General features: G+C 39.3%; 1 protein-coding gene across 3 annotated transcripts in view; it reads left to right on the plus strand.

Annotated features, from left to right (window-relative positions):
• LOC128356041 (thymocyte selection-associated high mobility group box protein TOX-like) overlaps window positions 1-24,066 on the plus strand; it is a 115,124-nt gene that overhangs the window by 32,156 nt on the left and 58,902 nt on the right. For all 3 annotated transcript variants that reach the window (XM_053316471.1, XM_053316470.1, XM_053316472.1), the window contains exon 2: window positions 19,671-19,763. In XM_053316471.1, the coding sequence (XP_053172446.1) occupies window positions 19,722-19,763 (42 nt within the window). In that variant the 5' untranslated portion in view covers window positions 19,671-19,721. The remainder of the gene's footprint in view (window positions 1-19,670; window positions 19,764-24,066) is intronic.

Raw genomic sequence — 24,066 nt, forward strand, 5'->3', positions numbered from 1 at the left:
GAATGACATGTCATGTAAAGCACTTTGAGTGGTCACAAAGACTAGAAAGGTGCTATATAAGTACAGTCCATTTACCAATTAAAACCACCTTCACAGCCATCTCAGTATAGAATTCTGAGTTTATCAGGTACGCTCGAATGAACCGCACCGTCCTTTGTTTTTATAGTCTATGGTCAGCGCTGTACAAACTGAGCTAGGCAGGCAGTTGATCTAAAGTTATTAAGTTTGAGTTTAAGCAGAGATAGCGCGACCGCACCTCTTAAATGTAGATGGCTGCTGCGACTATAGTGTAAACTCAAAGAAAGAGCTCAGAGGAGGCTATTTGTGTACAGCAGAGAGAGAACAAATTGCAGTTGAGGTGTGTTCGCGTCTTTTCGGAGTTTATCAGAGAAAGTACGCAATAGTGGGGATGTGCCGAAATAGAAAATCAATTTGTGTCAGGCAAAGGCCGCCGAAAATAAATGAATGTATGGGAAACCCTGAGGCAGTTTATCAGTGCAGTCAAATCGGCCTTATGAGAATTTTATGATTTGCTGTCTGTATGGATGAAATATTGTTTACTTATGGTTATGTTAAGGGAATTATTATGTTTTTTAATTAAAGGAAAAAATGCACTTAACATGTTGACAGTTTGTTTCTTTTTTCAAATATTTGCTGCTTCTGAAATGTATGAAATTGCAAATGTCTTTAATTGAATATGTTTGGGTTTTAGCCTGTTTGTCTAAAAAAAACAAGAAATTTAAAGTGACTAAAAATAGAATATTAATAGAAAAAAAATCAATAAGTAAAATTGATATTTTCAGCCTTAAAAGAAGCCAGTGAACTGCTGGTATAGGTGATGATATGCAAACCTCCACTCCTTACTTTTTGCGTTTGTGAATGACCTGGTGTTCATGGTATTTTTATGCACTTGTCTACTTGCAGTTGTTTCTTACTTAGTCCATGTCTTAGTCCACCACTAAACATACGCACACCTGTTTTTAAGCTGTTTGAATAAATGCCCATGCTGTCTTTTACTTTTATTTATGTGAGAGCATTGTCTCTTGGAAAGTAGAGCTGTGTTGGAAGAAGTATGCAGTAGGCTAAGAGAGGCAAAATAAACTTTTAGTGACTCTTTCCTCTCAGTACAATAACATTTCTGTTTCTCTTCACTATGGAGAGACCACACTCTTTTCACTTTGGGGTCTAGACTTAGTACATCCGCTTTAATTTGTAGTAACTCCTTGCATCCTGGTTGTGTTCTGTGTGCATTCAGAGGATTCGTGTTCTCTGACTTGGCTTTACAATTAAATGAGATTTTCAGTTATCATCCAGGCTTGTTTAGTGTATTTGGCATCTACTATTCTCTAAGCTTCATAAACAAACCCGAGCAACAAAGCAACATAAGGGGTAAGCAGGTCTCATGTACAACACCAAGGTGACAGATGAGCTAATTGGGGATTACCAGTTAATAACTGAAAGAGGTGAGACAAGCGCCGAGCCCCTCTGTGTGCTAAAGTCTGCAGTGATATTTCTTTCTGCTCACCCCTGTTTCGCACGTAGTTTTGTTTCTTTTTCTCTGGATTTTCATCCTCTCAGTCTCTGTGCAATTTTTCTTCTCGCCTTTCTTCTCTCCTTCCTCATTTTATTCTGTCTTTCAGGCTGATTCTCATCAGCCTGTATTAGTTGCAAATGCAGAACTAAGTGGCTGTGACAACATTCTCAGATGATCCAGCTGCTGCAGATTTATTGAGTTATTAAAGTAATGTACTGTAATTAAAAATGCTAATTTTCCCTAAATCGTACGCCAGCTTACATTTTTTTTCTGCAGCTGATTTAATTACATGGAAAATGAAACAAGGGCCGATGATTCAATCTTTGCAGCCAATTGCCTCTCCGTACAAAGATGAATTACCTCATGATACAGATTTATTGTTTGGGCTTCAAAAAGTGAAATGACAGCGGGATTCTTTTTGATTAAATAATCATAGCTTTTGCTGTTAAATTGTATCAGCTGTAGTGTGCACACATGCTTACTGTACATTTGAACTATTACATACATTAGGTTTGCTCATATATTGTTTATATATCATCTCTGGAATTTTACCTCAGGCCATAATCTGAAAGAGACGCTTTGAATCGAGTGTGAAAAAACCCTTTAAAATTCTTATCCTGCTGCCAAAGTAAGCCACTCAATACATGTAGGGTAGTTTCTAGTTTTACATTTAAAGCATGGTTTTAAATAAAGAGAGAAAAAAAGTTTCTCTACCCAATATTATTATGAATTGTGTCCTCGTCTATTCTGAATCATTTTTCTTCCCCTGAGGGATTTGTTCAGTGTGCTTTCCTTGGCTCATTTTGGACTCTCATTATGCATTCATATATTCGTTTATATAATGCGCAACACTGCGGCCTCATTGGACGAATCTCAGTCGTTTTGGCCAGTATTGTATATGATACATGGATGGGGGAAAAAATTATTTTCTTTGAATTCAATGGTTTTTTGGGTTGTTGTTTTTTTTACATCTACTTCAAGCAGTCTGTTTCTCCAGCTGCAGTTATTATGGGGAATGTGCAAGGCCCCTTTTTAACATCCCTGGATTGCTACTAAAAAAATAATTCTCATTTAAATAATGAGATAGAACTTTTTCCCTTGATCACTTGATCTTTGCAGAGCACTTCTGCTGAGCAGCAGATAGTGCTGCGCTGTGCTGCACCATCATCCAGCACTCTAAAATCACTGCAAGATGACCAGAACAGCTTTAGATATTGTTTGGATCCCATCCAAATTTTTCAGAGTACTGCAACAGATCCTCTCCAGGATCAGTGCCACTTTACAGCCCTAACCTCTGGGTACAACTTATAGGTGAGCGTGTGAACTATCCGTGACCATGTCAGATGTCTTTTCCTCTCTGGAAAGGATTGACTTGTATGTAGAGTACAGCGGAGTGAGCAGCTCCAGCCTTCCAGATGTCCTAGACATAACAGAGGCTTGTCAGCTCTGTGGCTGGGCTCTAAATGGGTCACTCTCCTTGATATCACACAGCTCCTTCACAATGACCCCACTGTTCTCCTGATATTACAGCGCACCAGGTGGCTCACTATGAAAATCATGGCCAGACAAATATGGACAGAGTATGTTTGTGAGCAGCCAGAAAAACACACAAACATGCGCACACATGCGATTGCATGATCAGAGAGCTGCAGTACAACTTCACAAGCAGAGCTCTTTGTTTAAGGTATGGAAATGTTTTATTCTTTATAGCTCCAAGGAGATGTTTTAATACACACTACAGCTCAAATTCAGTAAACAGCAGATTTTTTTTAAAAGAGCTTACGGAAAGAGCTCACTGATCTGTTCAAAAGAAAGTATTGGATTTTTCTTTTACTGTATGATTTCAGCTATCTAGTAACAGAAACCTTTGATATGTGGAAAATGCATTTTTCATTGATCTGCTATTTACCTCTTCCAGAGCGGTATATGCATGACTGTATGCAACATAACATGCTATACAGGGAGCTTTGTAGAGAGGAGTAGGTGGGTAGTAACAAAAAGGGAGAGAGGGAGAGGGGGTGGGTGGATGGCAGTTCAGTGATTTCTGATTTATGGTTTGATTACAGTCTTTCCATCCTGCTGAAGACTGGCTGTATTTGCCTACATCACGTGAACTTTTTCTCACATGGCCTAGTAGTGTAGCAAGCTCTGGTTCATTTTCCTTCTCATCAAAATGAAACACACATCCAGTAGGATGGTATTCAGGCACACACACATATGCACATATGCACAAATACACACTGATTGAGAGATAAAATGGAAAATGGCTCTTTTAGTCAGCTGAGCAGTCTCCCCTCCAGCAGCCTGGCAACCATTCAATACCATGTACCTCCTACTGGGAAATAATATTGATATTCATAAATGTACCCAGTAAAGGGAAAAGAGCAATACAATAGACAGTGTGATTCACAGGTGTCCACTGGCTCATGATATCCCTCTCATCAGAATGAATATCAGTACGTTTATTACGGCAAATATGAATAAGAAGAGAGAAGAAATTCTTTTCATCTCGAATGTCAATGCCACAGTTTTGAAAGAGAAGTAGCCTTGAAAATTTTGTCTGTGGACAATGGACTTTTTTCACCTGTAGCTGGCTCGATATTCTCCTTGGAGAGCTGCATTGCATTAATAGCATCACAGTGATCAGACCTTGGCGAGAAAGAAACACAGTAGCGAAGTGTGCTCCCTTTATGTGCCATTAGTGTTTTTAACCAGCATCGATCCACCTGCATTTAGACTATATTGGTGTATGAATAGGATGAAAGCTGCAGTGAAAGAGCCAGTCACTGATATCATGCCTCCCTAGGCATTCATTAAACTGCCATTCATTCTTCTTCTCAGGCCTCCTTAGGCCTCTTACTTTGAATTCTCTAACTGCACATTCTGTACCAGGGACTCCCGAGCCTTGTGAGTGAAATAGTACATTGGAGTTCACCTTGTCACTCAGACTGGTAATAAAATGCTTCAGTAAAGGTTGAAAGCCAGGAGAAAGTCTAGGTCTCCATTTGCAACTTTGGTGAGACAGTTGCAGCTGTCAAAATACAAGAATGTGGCATTGAAAGTTTGAGAGCTTATCAGAGCTGGCCTCATTTATATCTTAATAGTTGCTTCTTAAAAGTATCATTCTTTAACTTAAAGTTGTTAAAACAGTCTGTTTATTGGCTATTGATTGGGTTGGTCCATATTTAAAGCCAAAATTGAATGAACATTTTTTTATTATCTCATCATCACAACTAGACCCATTAAGGAGAGAAAGATTATTATAAAGATTATTATAATACAATATGAAGAGGAGCACTGACATGAAATGAGCCAGAGATAACACCCAGTGGAACCAGTGCTGAACCAAGCTTCTACCTTCAAAGAAGCCACAAAGTTAAAAATATTTAGATGTTGTAAAGCGTCTGCCATACAATTGTAACAGCACATAACAAATGCTATGTGGTCTGTATCACGCCTTATGTATTTGCTTACACAAAACATGCTTCACAATTGATTTTTACCCAAAAGATACATATTTTTTTTAGAGAGCGTCGTTTTAAACCTACCATGATTTTGTTTCTTTATATATCATAATATGTTTCCTGCTACAAGAAGACACTCATCACTATAATTTATAGTAACTGAGATCATTTTGCATCTTGACAGATTAGAAAATGTTACCATGCATAAAATAAGAGAGAAAAGTGGGGAGAAAATGCTAATTAAATATATATTATGTGTTGTAATGTTTTAATTCCAATTTTCCTTTGGTTTTAAATTGTTGTAAATTAACAAAGATATATTAAAGGTTCTGTTTGTAACTATAACAAAGCTATTCACATTTATTTATCGTATTTTTAACTGGCAATGAGTGAATGGATATTAACATAACTTTAAAAATTAGATATTATCCTGACTTTGACAGTTGTGTATATCAGCCTGTAGACTGATTTTTACCAGAGCATCCTGGAACCGCAACTCTGCTAAAATCCAACAAATGTGACGCTTTTGCATTCTGTAGTGCGTTATCTCTCTCTCTTGCTAATGTCAACAAACAAGTTGCCACCGTTGACCACGACACATTTTACAACTAAACATGTCCACAATGACCAGTAGCCCACTCTGGAGCACATATAGCTAAAACCTTATTTACTCAACGAACAAGCAGAAAACAAGCACCGGAGCAAAAGCAGAACATAACGTGCTACCTTTTGTTTTTGGTAATAAACATTTCACAACAAAACCACAGTGCATTGCTCCTCAGTCACAGCGTGGCCTGGACACATCCTGCCGGTCAACCGACACAGTTCTCTGGTTCTCACTGGTCCTAAAGGTGTTTAGTAAAGGTGTTTAGTAAAAAAAACAAGTTGGCAGTTTGTGGGTCGCGTCGCATCCAGGTGGTTGATTAACGAATATTTTTGCAGGTTGGGTGGTATAAATTTGCTCTCGGCAGTCAGTAGCCGTACTGCAACAGGAGCCTATGCATGTGTGTTTGTATGTAAGTGTACAGCAGCGGGGGGGGGGGGGGGGGGCAGCATAACCTGCATTTGTCTCACGCTACGAGCATATGCACGAGCATACAAGCTAAACGTTCACAGGTGGAGGAGCAATTTCTAATTTCTACATACAGAACCTTTAATTTTTAAAACAAATGAAACAACCAGAAATAATTGGCTCCATTTATAGTGTATTTTCTTTATTTAAAGCCTGAAACACCAAACTGCTTATGGTTTGGCGGATGAGCCATCATATACTCCAGGCAGCCAATGTGACAGCAAAAGTAGAGAGGACCTGATTGTTTCTGGCAGCACTCAGAAAGATCTCAAATTAACAACCTAGTGAAAGCTGATGTTAAAAACCTGTGAACACCATAGAAAGGCCAACCAGAGTGACGGGCGAGCTTGCAGCGGCTCCGGCATCAGCAGGTACATTTGAATGTGAACAGCTCCGACTGAAAGGTTATGACCCATAAAGAGGGGGGACGATTTGAGCGAAGCGTGCAGAGGGGAGAAATGTCAGAGTGAGAATGGCAGGAAATATGTTAGTGACAAGGAAAAAGCTGCCCCTGGTATTCTAGAGCCCCGATGAGTAAAAATAGGGCATTGGGCAAGAAGGCAGGAAACCAGCAGAGCGAGGCCTCTAGTAGGAATTTCTTCTGGGGAGGAGAGATAAGGGACTTAACTCCCTCCTGTCTGGGCCGGCTGACTTTAACATGCGACATGTGATCACTGATCACTTATGTAAAGATGGACAGAGGAAGAGGAGATTGACGAATTGAAAAAATGATTTGAGTGAAAAGTGATGTGTGCTCGTGTGCACACATCACATCGTGTGTGTGTGCCCACTTATGTGCTTTCTGATGACCTGTCACTTTTTATTGAACATAGACAACTTTCAATTAGGTCACGACTTGTGTTGCACACCAAAGATCACACACACACGCGCGCGCGGCAGCTCTCTCACGCTTACATACACACACACGCGCACTGAGGTAATGGTTAAGAAGTGGAAAGTACCGTGTGTGAGAGTCTGAGGTTCCTCAGGTTAGAGAGTGGAAGTTAGACAATAAACAGTGGCCTTATCAGACTCTGGGCAGAGCTTCCAACCTGATAGCCCAACATATCACTCTGACTATAAGAAACAAATATGACCTCTACACCACTTTCCTCAGCCCACTCACTCCCATGAATAAGCAATTTTGATAGAAAGGACCTTCAGATGCAAGTTTATCTCTGTATTAACCTGCAGCCATGCATGTACTGTATGTTAAAAAAACACATTTTAGACAGTTGCATGCATTAGCCTCAACCCAGTCCTTCTTCACTGTCATATTAACCGCATTGTTGCATTATTTGATTTGCCCATAGTTACTGTACGTGACATCACTGAAACAGGATTTATCAGGATTTTTACAAATCAAATTTACAGGCTTAGTGGAATGTGAGATCGATTCCCCCCAAGAGGCGTGACGACGAGATGATTATCATATCGTTGATTACAGGAATTTGTACATGTTGTAGCAGTTGTTCATGTCAGGGACGTGAAATGGTTGTGAACTGATTCACTGTCAGCTACACAGTTGACAAGCCGACCCCCTCTTATGAACTGTGGGCGGTTCAGGAGTTCCCGATGTTGCTTTTGTACAGAAACTAAGTCAGAACTTGCCAAACATCAACTCCAGAAACTAAAAATAGTGCACAGGGAGCTTACCATTTACATCAACAATAGAGGTCTATGATTTTTAAGTATTGTATTCCTGTTTTAAGAGTTAAAAAACATAACCCTGGATCACACTCATTGACTTTTCATTGTTCATTTCCTAATCAGAAGTGTTTTTTTTATCAGTAGTTTTTTTATCAGTAGGAAAAAGAGAAGGTGCATAAATCTTTTGAACTGTTGAATGTTTTTTTAAGCCAACTAGCTAGTGAGTTGAACATCTGCCAGCTGCGAACCTGTCCCATCAAAAGTAAGCTGCTGTGAAAAAGTAACATGGACACTTGAAAAAAATGTCCCAGTCTTGTCCCAGTTTTCCATACATTATTATTAATTAATCAACCAAATATGTTGTTTGACCATGCACCCCAGAATCTGGCACCTCTATCAGCAGTAATCAGCAGGATAACATCAGCTGTCTGTGCTATCAACAACTACAAATCAGTAAATATCAGTATACAGTTTAGGATTTGAGGGATAGAGGATTTCTTCTGCACACAAAGTTGTTCTGTATGAAATAATATACTCATGATAATTAGAGTTCAAAGACAGAAGTACTCACATTGATAAGAGGAACAGTGTTACATAAGTGTCCTTTTGTGTCCTTATTGTGTCCGGTTGCTGTTATATTGAGGACACAGCCTTCCTTCCAGCAATGTAGGTGTATGAGACAATAACCTAAATACCTGTCGGGTTCCTCTCTTTCTTTCTCTCTGTGTTTCTCACTCTATCTTTGTGATCCCATTTCGTTCTCACATTCTCACTCTTTGCTATCTCTGTATCTTTCCCCTGCACCCCCACACTCTCTCATGGTCACTCTCTTAAGTGATTGCTACATTTCATCTCATGGTAAATCAGCCGTCAGCCCGGTGAGCTATCATTATGCAAATGATGGGCAATTCAATTTCAGTTGGTCGTAGGGGGAATTTCTAATTAGGGTGAGGCACAGCACTCAAGATGGAGAGAAAGATGTAAAGGCAGAGAGGTGCTGTAAATGGATAGCAGAGGTAAAGAGAGGGGGAGAAGAGGAAGGCTGAAGAGAGGACTGAAAAGAGAAGTATCCATTCAGGAAATCAACACCTGCATTACAATTATACTCTTCAGTCAACTGCAATTGTCCAGCCTACAGAAATTCCTATTGTCCCCCCCCCCCCCTCCTTTTTATCATCGAGTTAAATTTAATGAAGTACTGACTTCTGAGTTTTTCCAGAAAAAGGATCCATATAAAAGGTTTACTTTCTCATCCTCAAGGCCAGAATTAGGAAAACATGTTGATGTTTTTCACTGTGGGAACCTCTCAGATATTCATCACCCAAAAAACTATAACATTGGGTCTCATTCACTAATATGTGTGCAACCAAATAAGTGTGTAGACAAAATTACAGTCAAATTCATGACACGTGCACACTGGCCAATTTTCTCTTAACCACTGTGCATATTTTAGTGAATCAGAATCATTGTAAATTGACAGGTACATACACAGTACTATGGTAAGTCCCATACTACCACTTCTCCATATTTATTACCATTTCTTGGTACTGTGGTGAGCAAAGTTCTCAAATTAGCAAAATGACAGTTTCACGCAGGGGAAAGGAAGGACACACAGTATAAACTATAAATATCTACCAATAACTGTAACTTATGTTGCTCTAGTTGTCTCATAACGTATGGTAAGTCATACAGTACATGTAGAATGTTAACAGGGGTTTTATAGCTCTAATCTAAATCTGAGTCATTGTACATTGCTTGATGTATGACAGGAATTTATTGTAGGTGGTCAGATCTGTTTTAAAATCTGAACAAAGGCTGTGAAATAGAAATAAAAATAAAAATATTCTTCATTTCCAGTTAAGCTGCTTAGTATTTTCTTGATAAATAAATAAATTGTCTTGTCTATAAATGTCAAGAACAGTGAAAAACAATGTCCTACAGTGATATATTTAAATTGTTTATTTTTTATATTTTTCAAGTCCGACTAACAATCAAAGGTATTGAATTTGAAAACTGAGAAAAACAGCAAATTCTCACATTAGAATCTGGAACCAGAAAATGACATTTGAGAAAAGAAAAAAAACCCCAATCAATTATTAAAATAGTTGCTGATTATTCTTTTGCCGATTCACATTTCAACTCTAATTTGAATATTTTCCTTTCAAAGCTGTTTTAATAGTTTTTTTTCATTTTCCTTTCAGTTTGCAAGCCTAATAATAATGAAATATTCAAGGTGGGTGGCTATTCAAAGCGTTTTCCTGTTGTTGTTCTGATACTTGGAAGTCATTTTTCAAGTATGTTAAAGCTGAAGTGCAGGACTTTTACATTTAATTAATGATCATCTGTTACATTCAAGCCCTTAACGGATGAATTCAGTCCACACAATGTTGATTAAACCTATCACCACCAGGTATATCTCTCTGTTTTTGCAGTATATCAGAGTTTTTAAAATCTGGCATCTGTGGTGACTTTCCCACACTGGCGTACTTGTAGTGATGTGTTTTACGTCAACCAGCAATGATTCATTTGCAACTGTTGGCCAGGGCAGATTGTCCACAGTGCGCCCCAACAGCGTCGCGTTGCTAGGGCAGGGACCAGCTCGCGTATAAAGCGCTAACGGTCAGCCGCAATGACGTCAACAGTGTTTGTGTAATTACTCTCACTGCCAGAGGGGCGAGACAATAGGTTTACGCTGCATGTTTAAATTTCATATCCTCATATTTGTGACTTGCGTGTCAAATTTGAGTCCAAATTTCAAGTTTGCAGTCCTGTTGGTACAGTGTTATTTTTACAATGTGTAGTTTAATTGTGCAAACTGAACAGGCACACAGGATTAGACCTTGAAGGAATGTAATGGAACTGAATGAATATAGCATGTAGGCTATATCTAAAGGCACATATAGGCTAAAAGAATGCCCAGATAAACATGTTCACTCACAAAAATATTAGTATTCAATTTAAACCCTATTTTATAATAATATTTTGAACACATTACTTTTAGATTGTGTATGGCTATTACAATGAATTGCCTTACACTTACACTTCCTTTACGACAAAACCTACAGCTTACTGTGCATAGTAAACATGTTTTTGGTATGAAGAGACTTAACATGAACATAATTAATGTGTGTGCAGAGTTTGCAGGTTTGTAATCTACATTTTAGCAAATTATTTTTCATGATGCCCTGCTGCTGTCAAACTAAACCAGCAGAGTGGAGCAGGTTTATTTTGATGGAGTGTCTCTTTTTTTCCCCTTTCCATCCCTGTAATGAAGCATTGGGCTTGTCTGTGTTTTTTATTTATTCAGCAGCCCGCAGGGACAACATGCTTCCTGCAGGGAAAAGAAAAAAGAAAAACACTCTTGGTCAAACTGTTTCATCTTGATTAAGTGAATGTGCTCAATTCAACAATGCAAGCTGTTTTCATACTCAGGTTGTTTACAGCACTTAGTTAAACGTCATTTAGGATCTGATTTATGTGATAGCTCATATTTTAGTCTTGGTGTCACACGCTGTCCAGTCTGTCTCTGTGTGTCTGTGTGTGTGTGTGTAGAAGTCTGTGCACATACTCATGTGAGCGTTTTGACTGTTTTGCACATTCACACATTCTGAACATGTGTAGCTATATGAATGTGCTGGGTATTAACCATACATTCACACACGCACACACACACACACACACACACACACTCACACACGCACTCACATCACGCACACACACACACACGCACACACACCCACACACACGCACACACACCCACACACACACACACACAGAACAGAACAGAGGATTCAGCTGAGATCAGCAGCTCACCCTAGGCTGTCAAATATTCTGTCAGCACAGCCCAAGAATCACAATTGGACTCTTTGGGAGGCATTAATTCAAAGCACCGTAACAATGCTCTCTGAAACCAAATCAACTGCCTGTAGTCAGCATATCAACTCTCAACTAACTCTCTCCCTCTATCTTTCTATCTCCATCTCTCTTTCTCTTCTTGCCTCCTCCATCTCTCTCTCTCTCTCTCTCTCTCTCGCTCACTTCCTCCGATGTGTGATTGAACTTCTAAATATGTTGCCAAAGCTGACTAACTGTACAATACTGGCCAACATAGACAGCAGCTTCCTCTACAGCTCAGATCTTGTATAAGTAATACTGTCATTTGAAGTCAGTACATCTAAACTGAAATTTAGCTTGTGTCTAAATTATTTATTGTGATATTTGTTCAATATAAAATATCAAAAAAAGAAAAGCATCGAGTCATGGCATTTGAGAATCTGGATATAGAAAATGTTTAGTACTTTTTAATAAATTATTGATTTTTAGTTTTGACTACAGAAATAATTAGCCAATCCTTTCAGGGCTGCCCTTTTTCCTGTCTTATTAACATTGCTATAATGTTAAAATAACTCTGCATAATGGAACACAGATAGGATATTTGGCAAATTCTTTTAAAGGAAACAAGAGAACATTACAGTCAAAGAAGAGATACAACTTGACATTCGGGAGTCTCTGCTCTCCTCAGCAATCCCAATTTGTTGAGAAATGATTCTCCCCAGCTTGTACTTGTATTAAAAAAAGGAAAAAACAGAAAATCCCCTGTTTTTGTATTAGCTAAATCTTCTCCCAACCATCTGTTGTCTGCCTGTAACACACTTAGTTGTGGCCAGCGCACAGCAGAGGTGCTGGCTCTGCTCCTCGGCTGTTGGTTGTAAGTAGTATTGTTATAACACCATGTTGTTTTGCCTTCAGGAAACGTCTCATAAAAAAAATGAGGGGGATTTTGAAAAAAAATAACCAAAACACATAAATGAAAATAAAAAGTTTCTGTTCTCCCCTGTTTCAGAGAAAGCAAGGGCACCGACTGCGCGTTATTAATGTGCTCAATCTCCTTCGCTTTTGTGTCAAGCATAATACAAAGGGCAAGTGTGTGTCTGCATGTGTGTGTGTGTGACAGAGACAGTGACAGAAAGAAGAGCAAGCCAATTTCTATCATTGGGAGTTATTCCAGTATATGTTATCCTTGGCAAGAGCTGTAGTGTTATAGAGGTCTTTGTGGCATCTTTTGTAAACTGCCTTTGATGTAAATAAGATACTGATTGCTTGTCTTTTCTACAGTTGGTTTTATTGTAGGTGAAGCTTGATTACTTTTTCTTTCACTCTGACTGAACCAATTTAGTGTTTAATTTTGCACTTTGATGGTTCCTACAACAAACTGCACTTGACCGTTGACTGGTGAAAAATCTTTAATTACATCCATAACTTTTATTCCATTTTCCTGTGTGGAGAGTTCAAAAAGGCATAATTTAATCCACTCAATAATCCACTCAGCCAAGTGTACTTAATAGCTAAGCTTTGGTACAATTTTAGATGGGGAATTTCGTATCAAGCCTCGCACCTGAAAGCAAGCAGCCAAGCTCTATATTGTTGCTCCAGCAGATACAGAATCTACTTTCTGCGACAGCCGTCTGTAGCGGGTAGACACACAAAGTCAAGTTAGAAAGAAAAGGAAAGAGCTGGGTAAGAGAAAGGAGAGCAGTGGTGTCATAAAAGTTTGTGAAATGAGCACAAAGTCGGGAAGCCAAACTATGTTGCAAATACATAACCACCACTTTCACTCGTATTTTTTAAAAATAGCACAGTTACCTAAACAGATTTGGTAATGGGTCAAATTTTGACAAATACAGGACCTCTGGTGAAGGGAAAGAACTATCACAATATTGACTGATGAATTGGGTTACAAATTAAACCTGGTTCGCTGCAGTCAAAGGCAAATGTGACCTCCTTAACTTAACCTTACACTGGATGTTTCAAGCTATAAAGACTTCCCGCTACAAGTTGTGCCTCTTTTATGTAATGTTCTGTGGGTGGAGGAGACCTAATTTTCTCACTTTTCACACACAGAGAGCATGTACAGTATTTGCATTTTAACACATCATACTCATTTCTAGAAATGCCAAGTGTGAGCTGAAAATGAAGAGAAAAGGAATAAAAGAGATACATTCGATGAACACATACATTGATGATAGAGGTTCATTTTGAGCATCTTCACCACATGTTTTGTGTAAATTATAATCTGTGTTGACTTGTGAAATAACTACAACGATTGCAGAAATAGATAAATAAAAGATAACGCAGCAAGAGGAAGGGTGGTGGCAAAGTGAGAAGTGATAGAGAACAGTTACAAAAGAAGAAAAGGGACTTGCCAGCAAGCAAAGCTCTGCTAAATTTGAATTGTAGGTGTTATGATAGAGTCAGTAGTTCCCACCATAGAATTGCAAGGATGAGCATGTACACACATGCAAACATATATGTGTGCACACTATGTTTGGATGGAGAATGACTGCAGTCAGCTATTAATAGCCACGGCTCAAACGCTGCCGTTGGCTGGATATTCCCAATGGTGTGATCACTAGTATGAGTGTCAGAAGTGGCCCGAGGCAGGTAGACCCTGAGTTCATGTCCTGGTTATGGTTGAACTGTTTAGGCCTTAGTTGGCACCTCTTTCACACACGCATACACACACACACATACCTCATCAGTGTGTGTCTCTCACTGCAGGCACCTATAAATGAATGACAAGTTAATCAGTTGTCAAATAGTTGCATAAAAATGAATTATGTTATGTCCATTCATCTCTGCATAGTGCCCTCTTGGTGCCATCTTAACTCAAAATCATGTCAATTTACTGACAATTGAGCAAAAATACTACAGATGCACTTAATGATTCATTATTGATCATCAGTTATTTATTTTCTTTAACTGATTCATTGTTTGGTCTATAAAATGTCAGAAAATAATGGAAAATGTTTTTTTTTCTTGTGTCTTAGAGCTCATGGTGACATCTTTCATATGATCAACAGTCCAAAACCTTTGTATATTTTCTGCTTAAAAATGACTAAAACAATTATCTGATTATCAAAATAGGTAATTTTCTGTCCATCAACTAATCCGTTAATCGAGTAATTGTTGAAGGTATACAGCATGCTACATCAATGCTTTGTATTGATTGACTATATCATATTAGTATAGAATTCTTTGTAAAAGGGTGCAATTGACTACACATTTCTAAACCAGAACCTTGAGCCATATATAAGTGTAAGTTCCTTCTCTGCTCATATATTATAGTTGCTGGTATTCAGTTAAAGTCTGTTCTCTTTGAAATAAACAACATTTAATTATCAGTGTCTTCAAGGTCTTTAGGCTAGAACTCACAGATGGTGATAAATTAACACCAAAAGATGTCATTGAATCCTTCCTGAGTGCCTGCAAAGAAAAGTTGTTTCTATGAAGTTGAGAAGCCTTAAAATCCCTATAAGCCTGAGAGATTTATTATTTTAATTCAAGTATAATTTTAATACATGCATCCTTACAAACTAAAATTTAGATTGAACTTGTGTTTAACAGTATAATACTAAAACTAAAATAATGAAAACCACATGTAAAGCATGACAGAAGTAATACCTGAATCATCTGTCGTCAAATTAAATACGACATTTAGTGAAAGATTTATGAAGGAAAATGATTCATCTCAATGCAATATGCAAACCGACATTTCACATTGCAGTCGGGTTTGTCTCAGACAAAAGTCTCTAAAAAACCACAGAAAAAGGTGATTCATGCTCTGATATTGACTGTTAGACCACCACTGCTAGAAATCAGACTGATATTATGTAATGTGTTTATGCAACAGAATTGACAGGATAATGTGTTTTATTAGTTACAACAACTCTAAAGGGAGCAGAATTGAACTGTGAGGGGACTGAGTGGCTATTTGGAATGAGAGTAATGTTTTGTATTATTGATTGTCTGATTGTGAGAGTACATGCATTGTTGAGTGCATACTGTACATACAGTATGAGGCACTGTCTCCGTAATGTACAAACAGCATATGTATGTACATGTGTGGTTGTGTGAGCGCATACATTACTTAGTTCATGTAAGTACTGTGTACCATAGAGTGATTAGGTTTCCCCATAAGACTGTTGAGGCCTCACATTCCTCTCATCGGTGGAGTCTGATGTGTGCAGGCCTTTCAGCTAATCTGGGAAGAATGTCGGCTACAGACACATGTGTTCCATTAAGTCCAGATCTGCGTAAATAATATAACATGCAACAGCTAACGTTACAGGTAACTATACCCCCACAGCTGTGCCTTTGGCTTTACAGTGCCCCAGCACCACGGCCTATAAAAAGGCAAAGCTAGCGTTGATATTTAATGAGTAGATGTACTGCAGTGCCCACTGTGCTTTTGTAAGCTTCTGAATATTTTTTCTTTTTTTCCCCCTAATTCTATTTTACATAAAAACATACCATGAGTAATAATAGATATATCTGATATGTATATAGTATTTGAAAAATATGCTATATATCTGAGTAAACATATTTTACAGTTTAGGGCTGCAACTAATATTTTCATTATAGATTCACTTGCTGATTATTTTCCTGATTAACGATTAATCATTTGGTTTATAAAATGTGAGAAAACAGTGAAAAGTCAATGTCACTGTTTCTAAAAAACACATCAATCACAACATATTCTTGAATCAATAAATATGTCAAAAGCATTAATCAAACTAGAACAAACTTTTAATTCAGAAATTAAAGTTTTCATATCTGCCAATATACATGTTGATATTGACATATTTGGTAATTTGATATTGGCTTGTTTCTTAATCAGCAGGTTTTCAATCACTCTTCATAGTTTGAAAAATGCAGCATCAGGCTTCATCTTGTCGTGGCAGATATACTTTTCCACTTGAGTCAGACACAATCTGAGTCTGTCATGTGCATCAGTGCAGGCTGTATCATGTCTGTATAAATCCGTATGTAAGCATAAAAGTTTTTGTCACATGGCAGGAGTCGTGTGACAGTGCATATCACAGCCCAGCTTGTATCCTTCCCCCTATTAATGGTTCTACATACAGATGACCATCACTGGCTTGCTGTGTTTATTGTCTGCCTCCTCTGCTTGTACTGATTGGCTCAACCCTGCCAAGCGACAGGCTAATGTTTGCTTTTGCTGTCTGCCTGGGGAAGTCCCTCTTGTCCTCAAACAGGCCTAGCTACAGTAACTGATACAAGGTTCAGAGGATGCCAGCCTCTTCCTGGTGTGGTGCAGCATCTTCCTGTGGCTGCACACAAAAGGTAGTTAGAAACTGACTCAGAGTTATTTTTTCATCTATCAATTTATTTACCTGTATTTTTAATAAGAGATGATTACAGCAGTGTGAACAAACCAGTGAACTGTGCCATGTGCTCTATTTCAGTCAGAGCTAAAGTGTGGGTGGGTGAGATTAAGAAAAGAATAAGAGGCTAGACTCAGCATGGTGTTGAGCAGAGATGGTAAACGGCTGGCAGCATCTGGTTTTGGTAGATGTAACACAGAACACAGAGACCCAAAGCCAGCCAGAAAGTGAAAGAGAGGTGACAGGGGTGAGGGCGCCTGAAGTGAGGACCAGAAAACAAAAGAAAGGTGTCAGAGAACAAGTGTTGAGAACAATGCTTCTTGCACTTGCAAACTGTTGTGAGCCAGCAAGGAAATGTGAGGAGTTTGGCTGTTGCTGTTCTGGGTGCCAGCACTCCTAATGAGTCTGTCAGGGCCAGTTAGCGCAGCCAGGCCTGCTTGTGTCCCCTCCAGGCCGCAGACAGCTGTTATTAGCCCCGTAATGGCATGCCACAGGGCCAGATTAGCCTGGCACACTAGAGAAATATCAAACATTCACTTACTGTGGCTCCTTCGCTGGCTAAAGCAGCTATTCTGCGAGGAATTCATTTAGCTGTGATGCTGGCAAGCTACCTAACAAGCCACAAAAGGAAAAGTCTCCAGTGAGAGATGGAGTTAGTGTACAGTAGCTCCTCTGCAAAGTGGAGGGGAAAAGACATTTTTGTCTGGACGATGTGCAATAGCAACATACCGGGTCATGTTCCTGATTATGACCCTTCAATCACACTTAAGATGGATAAATACTGTAAAAACTAAGTAGTTGTAGCATAAGCTGCTCCTGTTTTTCAGGTTGTTGTTTATCGGGACAGTGCAGTACTGAGGAAAGTTGTAAATGAGAGTTCTCTTTAATAACGCTGCATCATCATTATGCGAACCATATCGACAAGATGGCCACTGCTGTCTACTCATCTGTTTTCACCTTTCATAATGAGCACAGGAAATCAAAACCTTACACAGCAAGTACTTTCACTGTGCCTCAGGGGATTGCCTGTACTGTATACAGTCTGATATAGGCCTAAGCTATTAGATCAGCATACTGTTAATATACACACTGCGCTGCATAGAAGGCTGCTTATAGAGTATAAATCATGCTCTTTGAATCTGCTACTGTTTTTCTTGAATATTTTGCTTATGCTTTTGCAGACATTGCATGCGGATTTCACTGCATGGTAATCTCTATGCATTTAGGCACATCTGCAAAGGTATGTTTAAAGAAGTTCCACTTTAAATGCAAGGGCTGCTGTACTCATGTGTATACGGGATGCATGTTTGCCTGCACCATGTGACTGACAAGAAATGAAAGGCAGGGACAGTTTTGGTTATTTGAGGGATGTTTTCTCACTCAATCGTTAAATACTGCATGTCTCACTGCATAGCAATCTGAATCCCTGCCCTTCAGTGCTTTTATGTCTGTGTGGTTATATGTGCGTCTGGGTGTTTTTTGTGCGCATACATTCTTCTGTGTGTGTGTGTGTGTGGCAGGGTCATAATGAATGTTATAAAGAAGAAGGCAAGAGAGAAAAGAAAGTAAAAACATAAGTGTGCATGAGAGAGATAATGGGCTATCTGTTCTAGATTGTTGCATTGTTTTTTTCTCCCAAAATAATCTACATCTCGTCCTCATTTGGATGATGTATGGATCAAGAGTGGCAAAGCCATTATGCACTGTACTTAGCAGACTGCAATCCATAGTCATTTTAAATTCATGTTTCATACTCTTATTCACAACAAACCGGTTTCCACATCAACACTGGCAACATGTATTTTAACACAGGAAAGTGCAGATGTAAAAGCTCTTAAACACCTGAGAGAAAAGGATGTAGCTCATTTTATCAATCAACACACATCACACACATAACAGGTTATTACTATCACAAGTTTGATGACTGTTGACCACGTTACTGAAGAGAGATGTTAATGTGAGAATAACGAAATATCAGGTGCAGTGAGATGTATAGTTGAGAGTGAAGTGAGAAGAGAATTGAAGACAATGAGTGAGCTAGAGAGAGTGAGATTTGAAGTGAATCTTGGGATGTACCCCTGCTGCGGCTGTGGGCCACAGTGTGAACCCCACTGTGCTACACCGTCTTTCCCTGGCAGGGACCTCTTGTTGCAAATCATTAGCTTCCCAAGTACTGAGGGCTTTGCCACCATTCTCTCAGGCTGAAACCCATATGGGGAAGTGAAGGGAGGAGACGGCAGGCTTAGAACCCTTTACACTGTAATTATCAGCTGTGTAATGTATAGAAAAATGGAGTCAGTAGAGTACAGTGGAGCGCAGGAACCCTGGCTATGATCACAACAGCTTAGTTCCATTAGTGCCGCTGCTGAGCCTCCCTTATCCAGTTATTATGTGTGGTACATCACCATGAGGTGATGTGATTTAACATGGCAGCCAATGTGAAGGCTCTCTGACTTGGCGGAAATGTATGAAACTGGCACAAAAATCACACAAAAACTCAAATGAGGACAGAGAACAGAGCTACAGTATCTACAGTGGTTGTACTGTATGATCCTTCATCTTTGGATGAAAACTAAATCCAGCATTGGAGTTTAAAACTTTCAATCTAATTTACTTTGAAACAAATTTAACTCAACTTTAACTTTACCCCAACTTTTTTGCTGTAATGTTGTCAGTAGTCCTTCAAGTGCTTGATCTGTGCTATTTTTTTGAGTGTAAGCAAGAAAATATACTTAAAATATCTCTGCGTCTCTCTCCCCTCTCAGAACAGATACGCTGCTGCAGATCGAGGTGTGAGGCTGTACAGTTCCCTGCCCATGCGCCCGAACCCTGACGGCAAGAGACTGCCCTCTACTGGGGTAAGACTCATGTCCCCCCCCCACCCCCCCATCCCCCCCACCCACACCCACACACACCCACACACACCCACACACACACACACACACACACACACACACACACACACACACACACACACACACACACACACACACACACACACACACACACACACACACACACACACACACACACACACACACATCCATGCTTACATGTACATACATGCCATATTTAACATGTAACATACAATGAGTAGTAACAATGTAGACTTGGCCATTTTAAGTATTTCATGGGTTCAAGGTTTTCTTACCTGCCTTGGACACACAATACCCGGGGGTTCTTGATCCCGTGATAGAATGATTCTACACTAGAACAACTGCTAAGGACAATCAACAATATCTCAATATCTGGACTTAAATCATGACCAGGAAACAAGACAACCTAAAGTTAAACTTAGCATCATCCTCAACTACCATGACCTCTTCCTCATCCTTCAACCCTGTCATCTTCCCACGCTCACTCTTATAGACCTGCTCAGTCCCCCATCCCCAAACCATCATTGGCGGCCACAAGGCTCCCAATAAAGAACCCATCTGACTTGGTGGTTTGTGTGGTATTTGCCTGGTAGCTTCTCACAGAGGCACGTTCCTGCATAGGCCAACCAACTGCCTCCTACTGTATATTTGTACAGAACAAAGAAATGTGTGGCTTTCTGGATACCGTGTTTCTACTTCAGACTGGCTTTTAGTAATTTTAAAAAGGAAAGGCTAATATTAATGCATCTATCAGTTAAAAAAAATCTGATCTTTTGGTCATTTTTGTTTTACTTCTTTTGTTAAAAAAGCAGCTGTATTGGGACATCAAAGTCTAATTTTCCAATTGTTATATTTTTTTCAAATATAATTATTTATTAGGACACTTGGAGAAAGAAGTTTATTGAAGTTCAGTGATGCAGCACTTGCAGTACTTTGACTTTGACAAAGTGCTGGAACAGTTAGTCTACTGTTTGTGAAACCTTTCTTTCATTTTTTAATAAAATAAAAAAGAAATCTTTTAGTATTGTGTAAATCATAATTAGAATCTAGCTTGCCTTGCTTTTATGCATTTATGCATTTATGTAACAAAGGAGAGAAAATGAAAGAACAATAGACTGAAAAGAGAGAATTTAATTTCATATGTCTCCCTTTTTCATGTTTCACTCCATGCAAGTGCTTTTTGAATTATCTCTTCACTGCTCCAGGGCTCAGTGAGAGGAAGAGTGGGTGAGTGAAGAAGAGAGAGAGAGAGAGAGAGAGAGAGAGAGAGAGAGAGAGAGAGAGAGAGAGAGAGAGAGAGAGAGAGAGAGAGAGAGAGAGAGGACAGAGAGAGAAACAGACAAAGCGAAAGCTATGTAATATTGTTGGTGCACACCTTTTTTTAATTACAACAGAGATTGTATTGATGTCTCTGGCCACATGTCCTAAATCATTTATCAAGGGGGAGAGTGCTAACAAAGCATTTCTGAGAAACCCATCCTCTCCCAGAGCCTGGAATCATATGTTATCTGAAGTGAATATTGTTAATGCTGTTCTGTAGAGAGACGCACTTACAAATCATGGGAATGAGTTCCTTGTCAGGACATGTGTGAGGTAAAGATATATATCCACATCCATCTGATCCACTGTTGTGCAAATTAAACTCTACATCTGAAGCTCTATGCAGGAATTGTTTGCGAAATGAAGAGGCACATGTTAAAAAAATGATAGATAAAGATTAATGTAAGGGAAGGAACATTTACTTTAAGATTACATCTCTTGCACAGATGAGAATTAAAAAAAAGAAAAAACAGAACAAAACACAAGAGGAGACAATATGTGCTATTTTTTCCCTCAATCTTTGGTTTTTCTGTCATTTCCTTTTGTCTGTTATTACCTGGGTATAGTGTCAGTACAGTAGCACACTGTAGCTACAGACTGCATGAAGAGGAGGAGAACATAAACCACTTAACATGCAGGAGGAAACCAGACGTTTTTCCATTGCACTTATCAGGTGCTGCGGTGAGAGCAAGTGTCAAGGTGCAGTAGGTCCTCCCTCCTCCCCCACTCCCCTTCTCACCCCCAGCTCCCCTCACCCATCCTCTCCTTCCTCCCCTCTTCCTTCCCCTGCACACCCCTTTTATTTTCCCCTGATCTCTATCTCTGCCTCCTCCCCCCCTTCCCCTCACCCCACCGCCACTCACCACCCTTGGTTCAGTTAAAAGTGGGCTTGGCACTTCCGCAGCAACCCCCCCTACCCCCACCCCCCAACCCCACCTCTTCCACCACCACTACCACCACCACTTCTTTTCTCTCTGTCAAACTAACCTCCAACTCCTGCTCCTCACCTCTATGTTTCCTGTCAAGGTGCACTGCCCACCCCCCCACCCTCCCCTCAACCACCATCTCTGCCCCCGCAACCTTTTCCTTTTCTTTCTTTCAACATCTATTATGACTCTAAATGCCTACAGTTCATTTTTTTAAATGCTCTGTGCAGGGGGCTTGACCCCCAGCACTCCTCTGTGATCTTGCCATCCCTGCATGTACAGTACATGAATAAAGGGAGCTTTTGTTTGATTAGTGGCTTTGAGGGGAAACTCTGCCCTGAAATAGAACATGCACTTTCTTGCAGTGCTCTTTGGCTCATATGAATCTGTCCCAAACTCACAAGTGTACACTGTGTAGTGCTCAAAATGCATGCATGTGTGTGTAAAATAAGTGCCTTGACTGTGTGCATATATCAAGGGACTGAACAATAAACCAAACTTACTGAATTACAGACATTACTGATCTCTTACTGACCTAAATACTTACAGGGAACAGGGATTTGTATGATTTTAAATGATTTTTATACTGGTATAATGCCAGACGTCTATGTTAAACATAGTCAAAGGTCCAAATCTTGAGTGAAAAAAATGTAAAAATGCTGCCTGCAAGTCAAAAGCCAGAGCTTCAGCCTGCACTTTATTTGCAAAGTTACTGCTTCCCCCTTGTGATGACATCAGATCATTTTCAAAGTCTTTGTTGCTAAGGTTATTCAATGGCTTGTTCTCATTTTCCACTCGCATATTTTGGATTTGATTATGTATGGATGTGCTTAAGAAGTTGACATTTTGAGGAAATAAGAAAAATAAGTGATATCCTAAAATTTTAGTTTGTTTATGTAACATCACGAGCCAATGGAAGTTTGTAAATGCAGCCACCAGAACTGAATAATGAGAACATATTGGGAAGGGGCCTTAAAGAGACAGGAGCTAAAACAGCATGTTTCAGAAAGAGGCTGAACTGACGGGCTGCATAAAAAGCCAGTATAAGATGAAAAAGGGTTTTGTTTTTTTAACTGTAAATCATGCAAAGATATTCCTGGAGAGCAACAGAATTTAAATAGAAACCTGGAAATGTGCATGATATGTGCCCTTTCAAGCAATAGTTGGACATTTTGGTAAAAATGCATATTTACTCTCTTGCTAGGAGTTAGATGGGAAGATTGATTCTGAACTGGTTGACAGTATCATATGTAGTCTGTCCTGACTTTTTTTTTTTTTTTTTTTTTTTACCATTTTATGAGTGAAAACCCACTACTCCATGTTTTTATGACTGCACCATTTCATCAAATTGAGATTTTCTGGAGGTCTTTAGCATTATTTAATACCCATTTCTCCCAAATTCATTCTGACATATTTACTATCCATGGAAAGTTTGGGATCTCCATTAGAATTCAAAATAAAGTTCTGAGACTTTAAACAATGGTTGGATGCACAGCGTGTGTCTGTACTCAGTGACCCATTGCCACGTCAGTAACGTTGGTTTAACTCCTACCTGGTGCGTGCATGCATGCATGGTTTCACATTTTCAAGTTAGAGTTTTATTGTAATCTGTATTGGACAGCCAATAATCTACACAATAAAATACTGAAACACTATGATGTTAATGCACAATGAAAACTAAAAGCTACTGTACTGGAATGGATGCTTGTTTTAGTCCAGGTTGGATAAGCAACAGCGCAATCTTTGCAGGGAGTCAAACTGTTTGAGCTACTGTTGTTATTGTTGTTGTTGTTTTAGCTCCACTGCCTTGACAGTGATATAAGGTGAAGGTTCAGAATCTGCTATAGCGCAGAGATGACAGGATCGTCTAAGGATTCCTTCTCTTTTTCCTCTTGTCTCTTTCCCTTGGTTTTTACATGTCCTACTCTTCCTTTCTTTCTCTTCTCCCTCTCCCTCCGTCTCTGTCTCTCACCCCCCCCCCCTTTCTCTTTCTCTCCCTATCTCTCTCCTGCTTTGTCTCTGTGTCTTTCTCTCTTTTT

Source organism: Scomber japonicus, chromosome 3 (assembly GCF_027409825.1).
Source record: "Scomber japonicus isolate fScoJap1 chromosome 3, fScoJap1.pri, whole genome shotgun sequence".
Classification (NCBI taxonomy): Eukaryota; Metazoa; Chordata; class Actinopteri; order Scombriformes; family Scombridae; genus Scomber; species Scomber japonicus.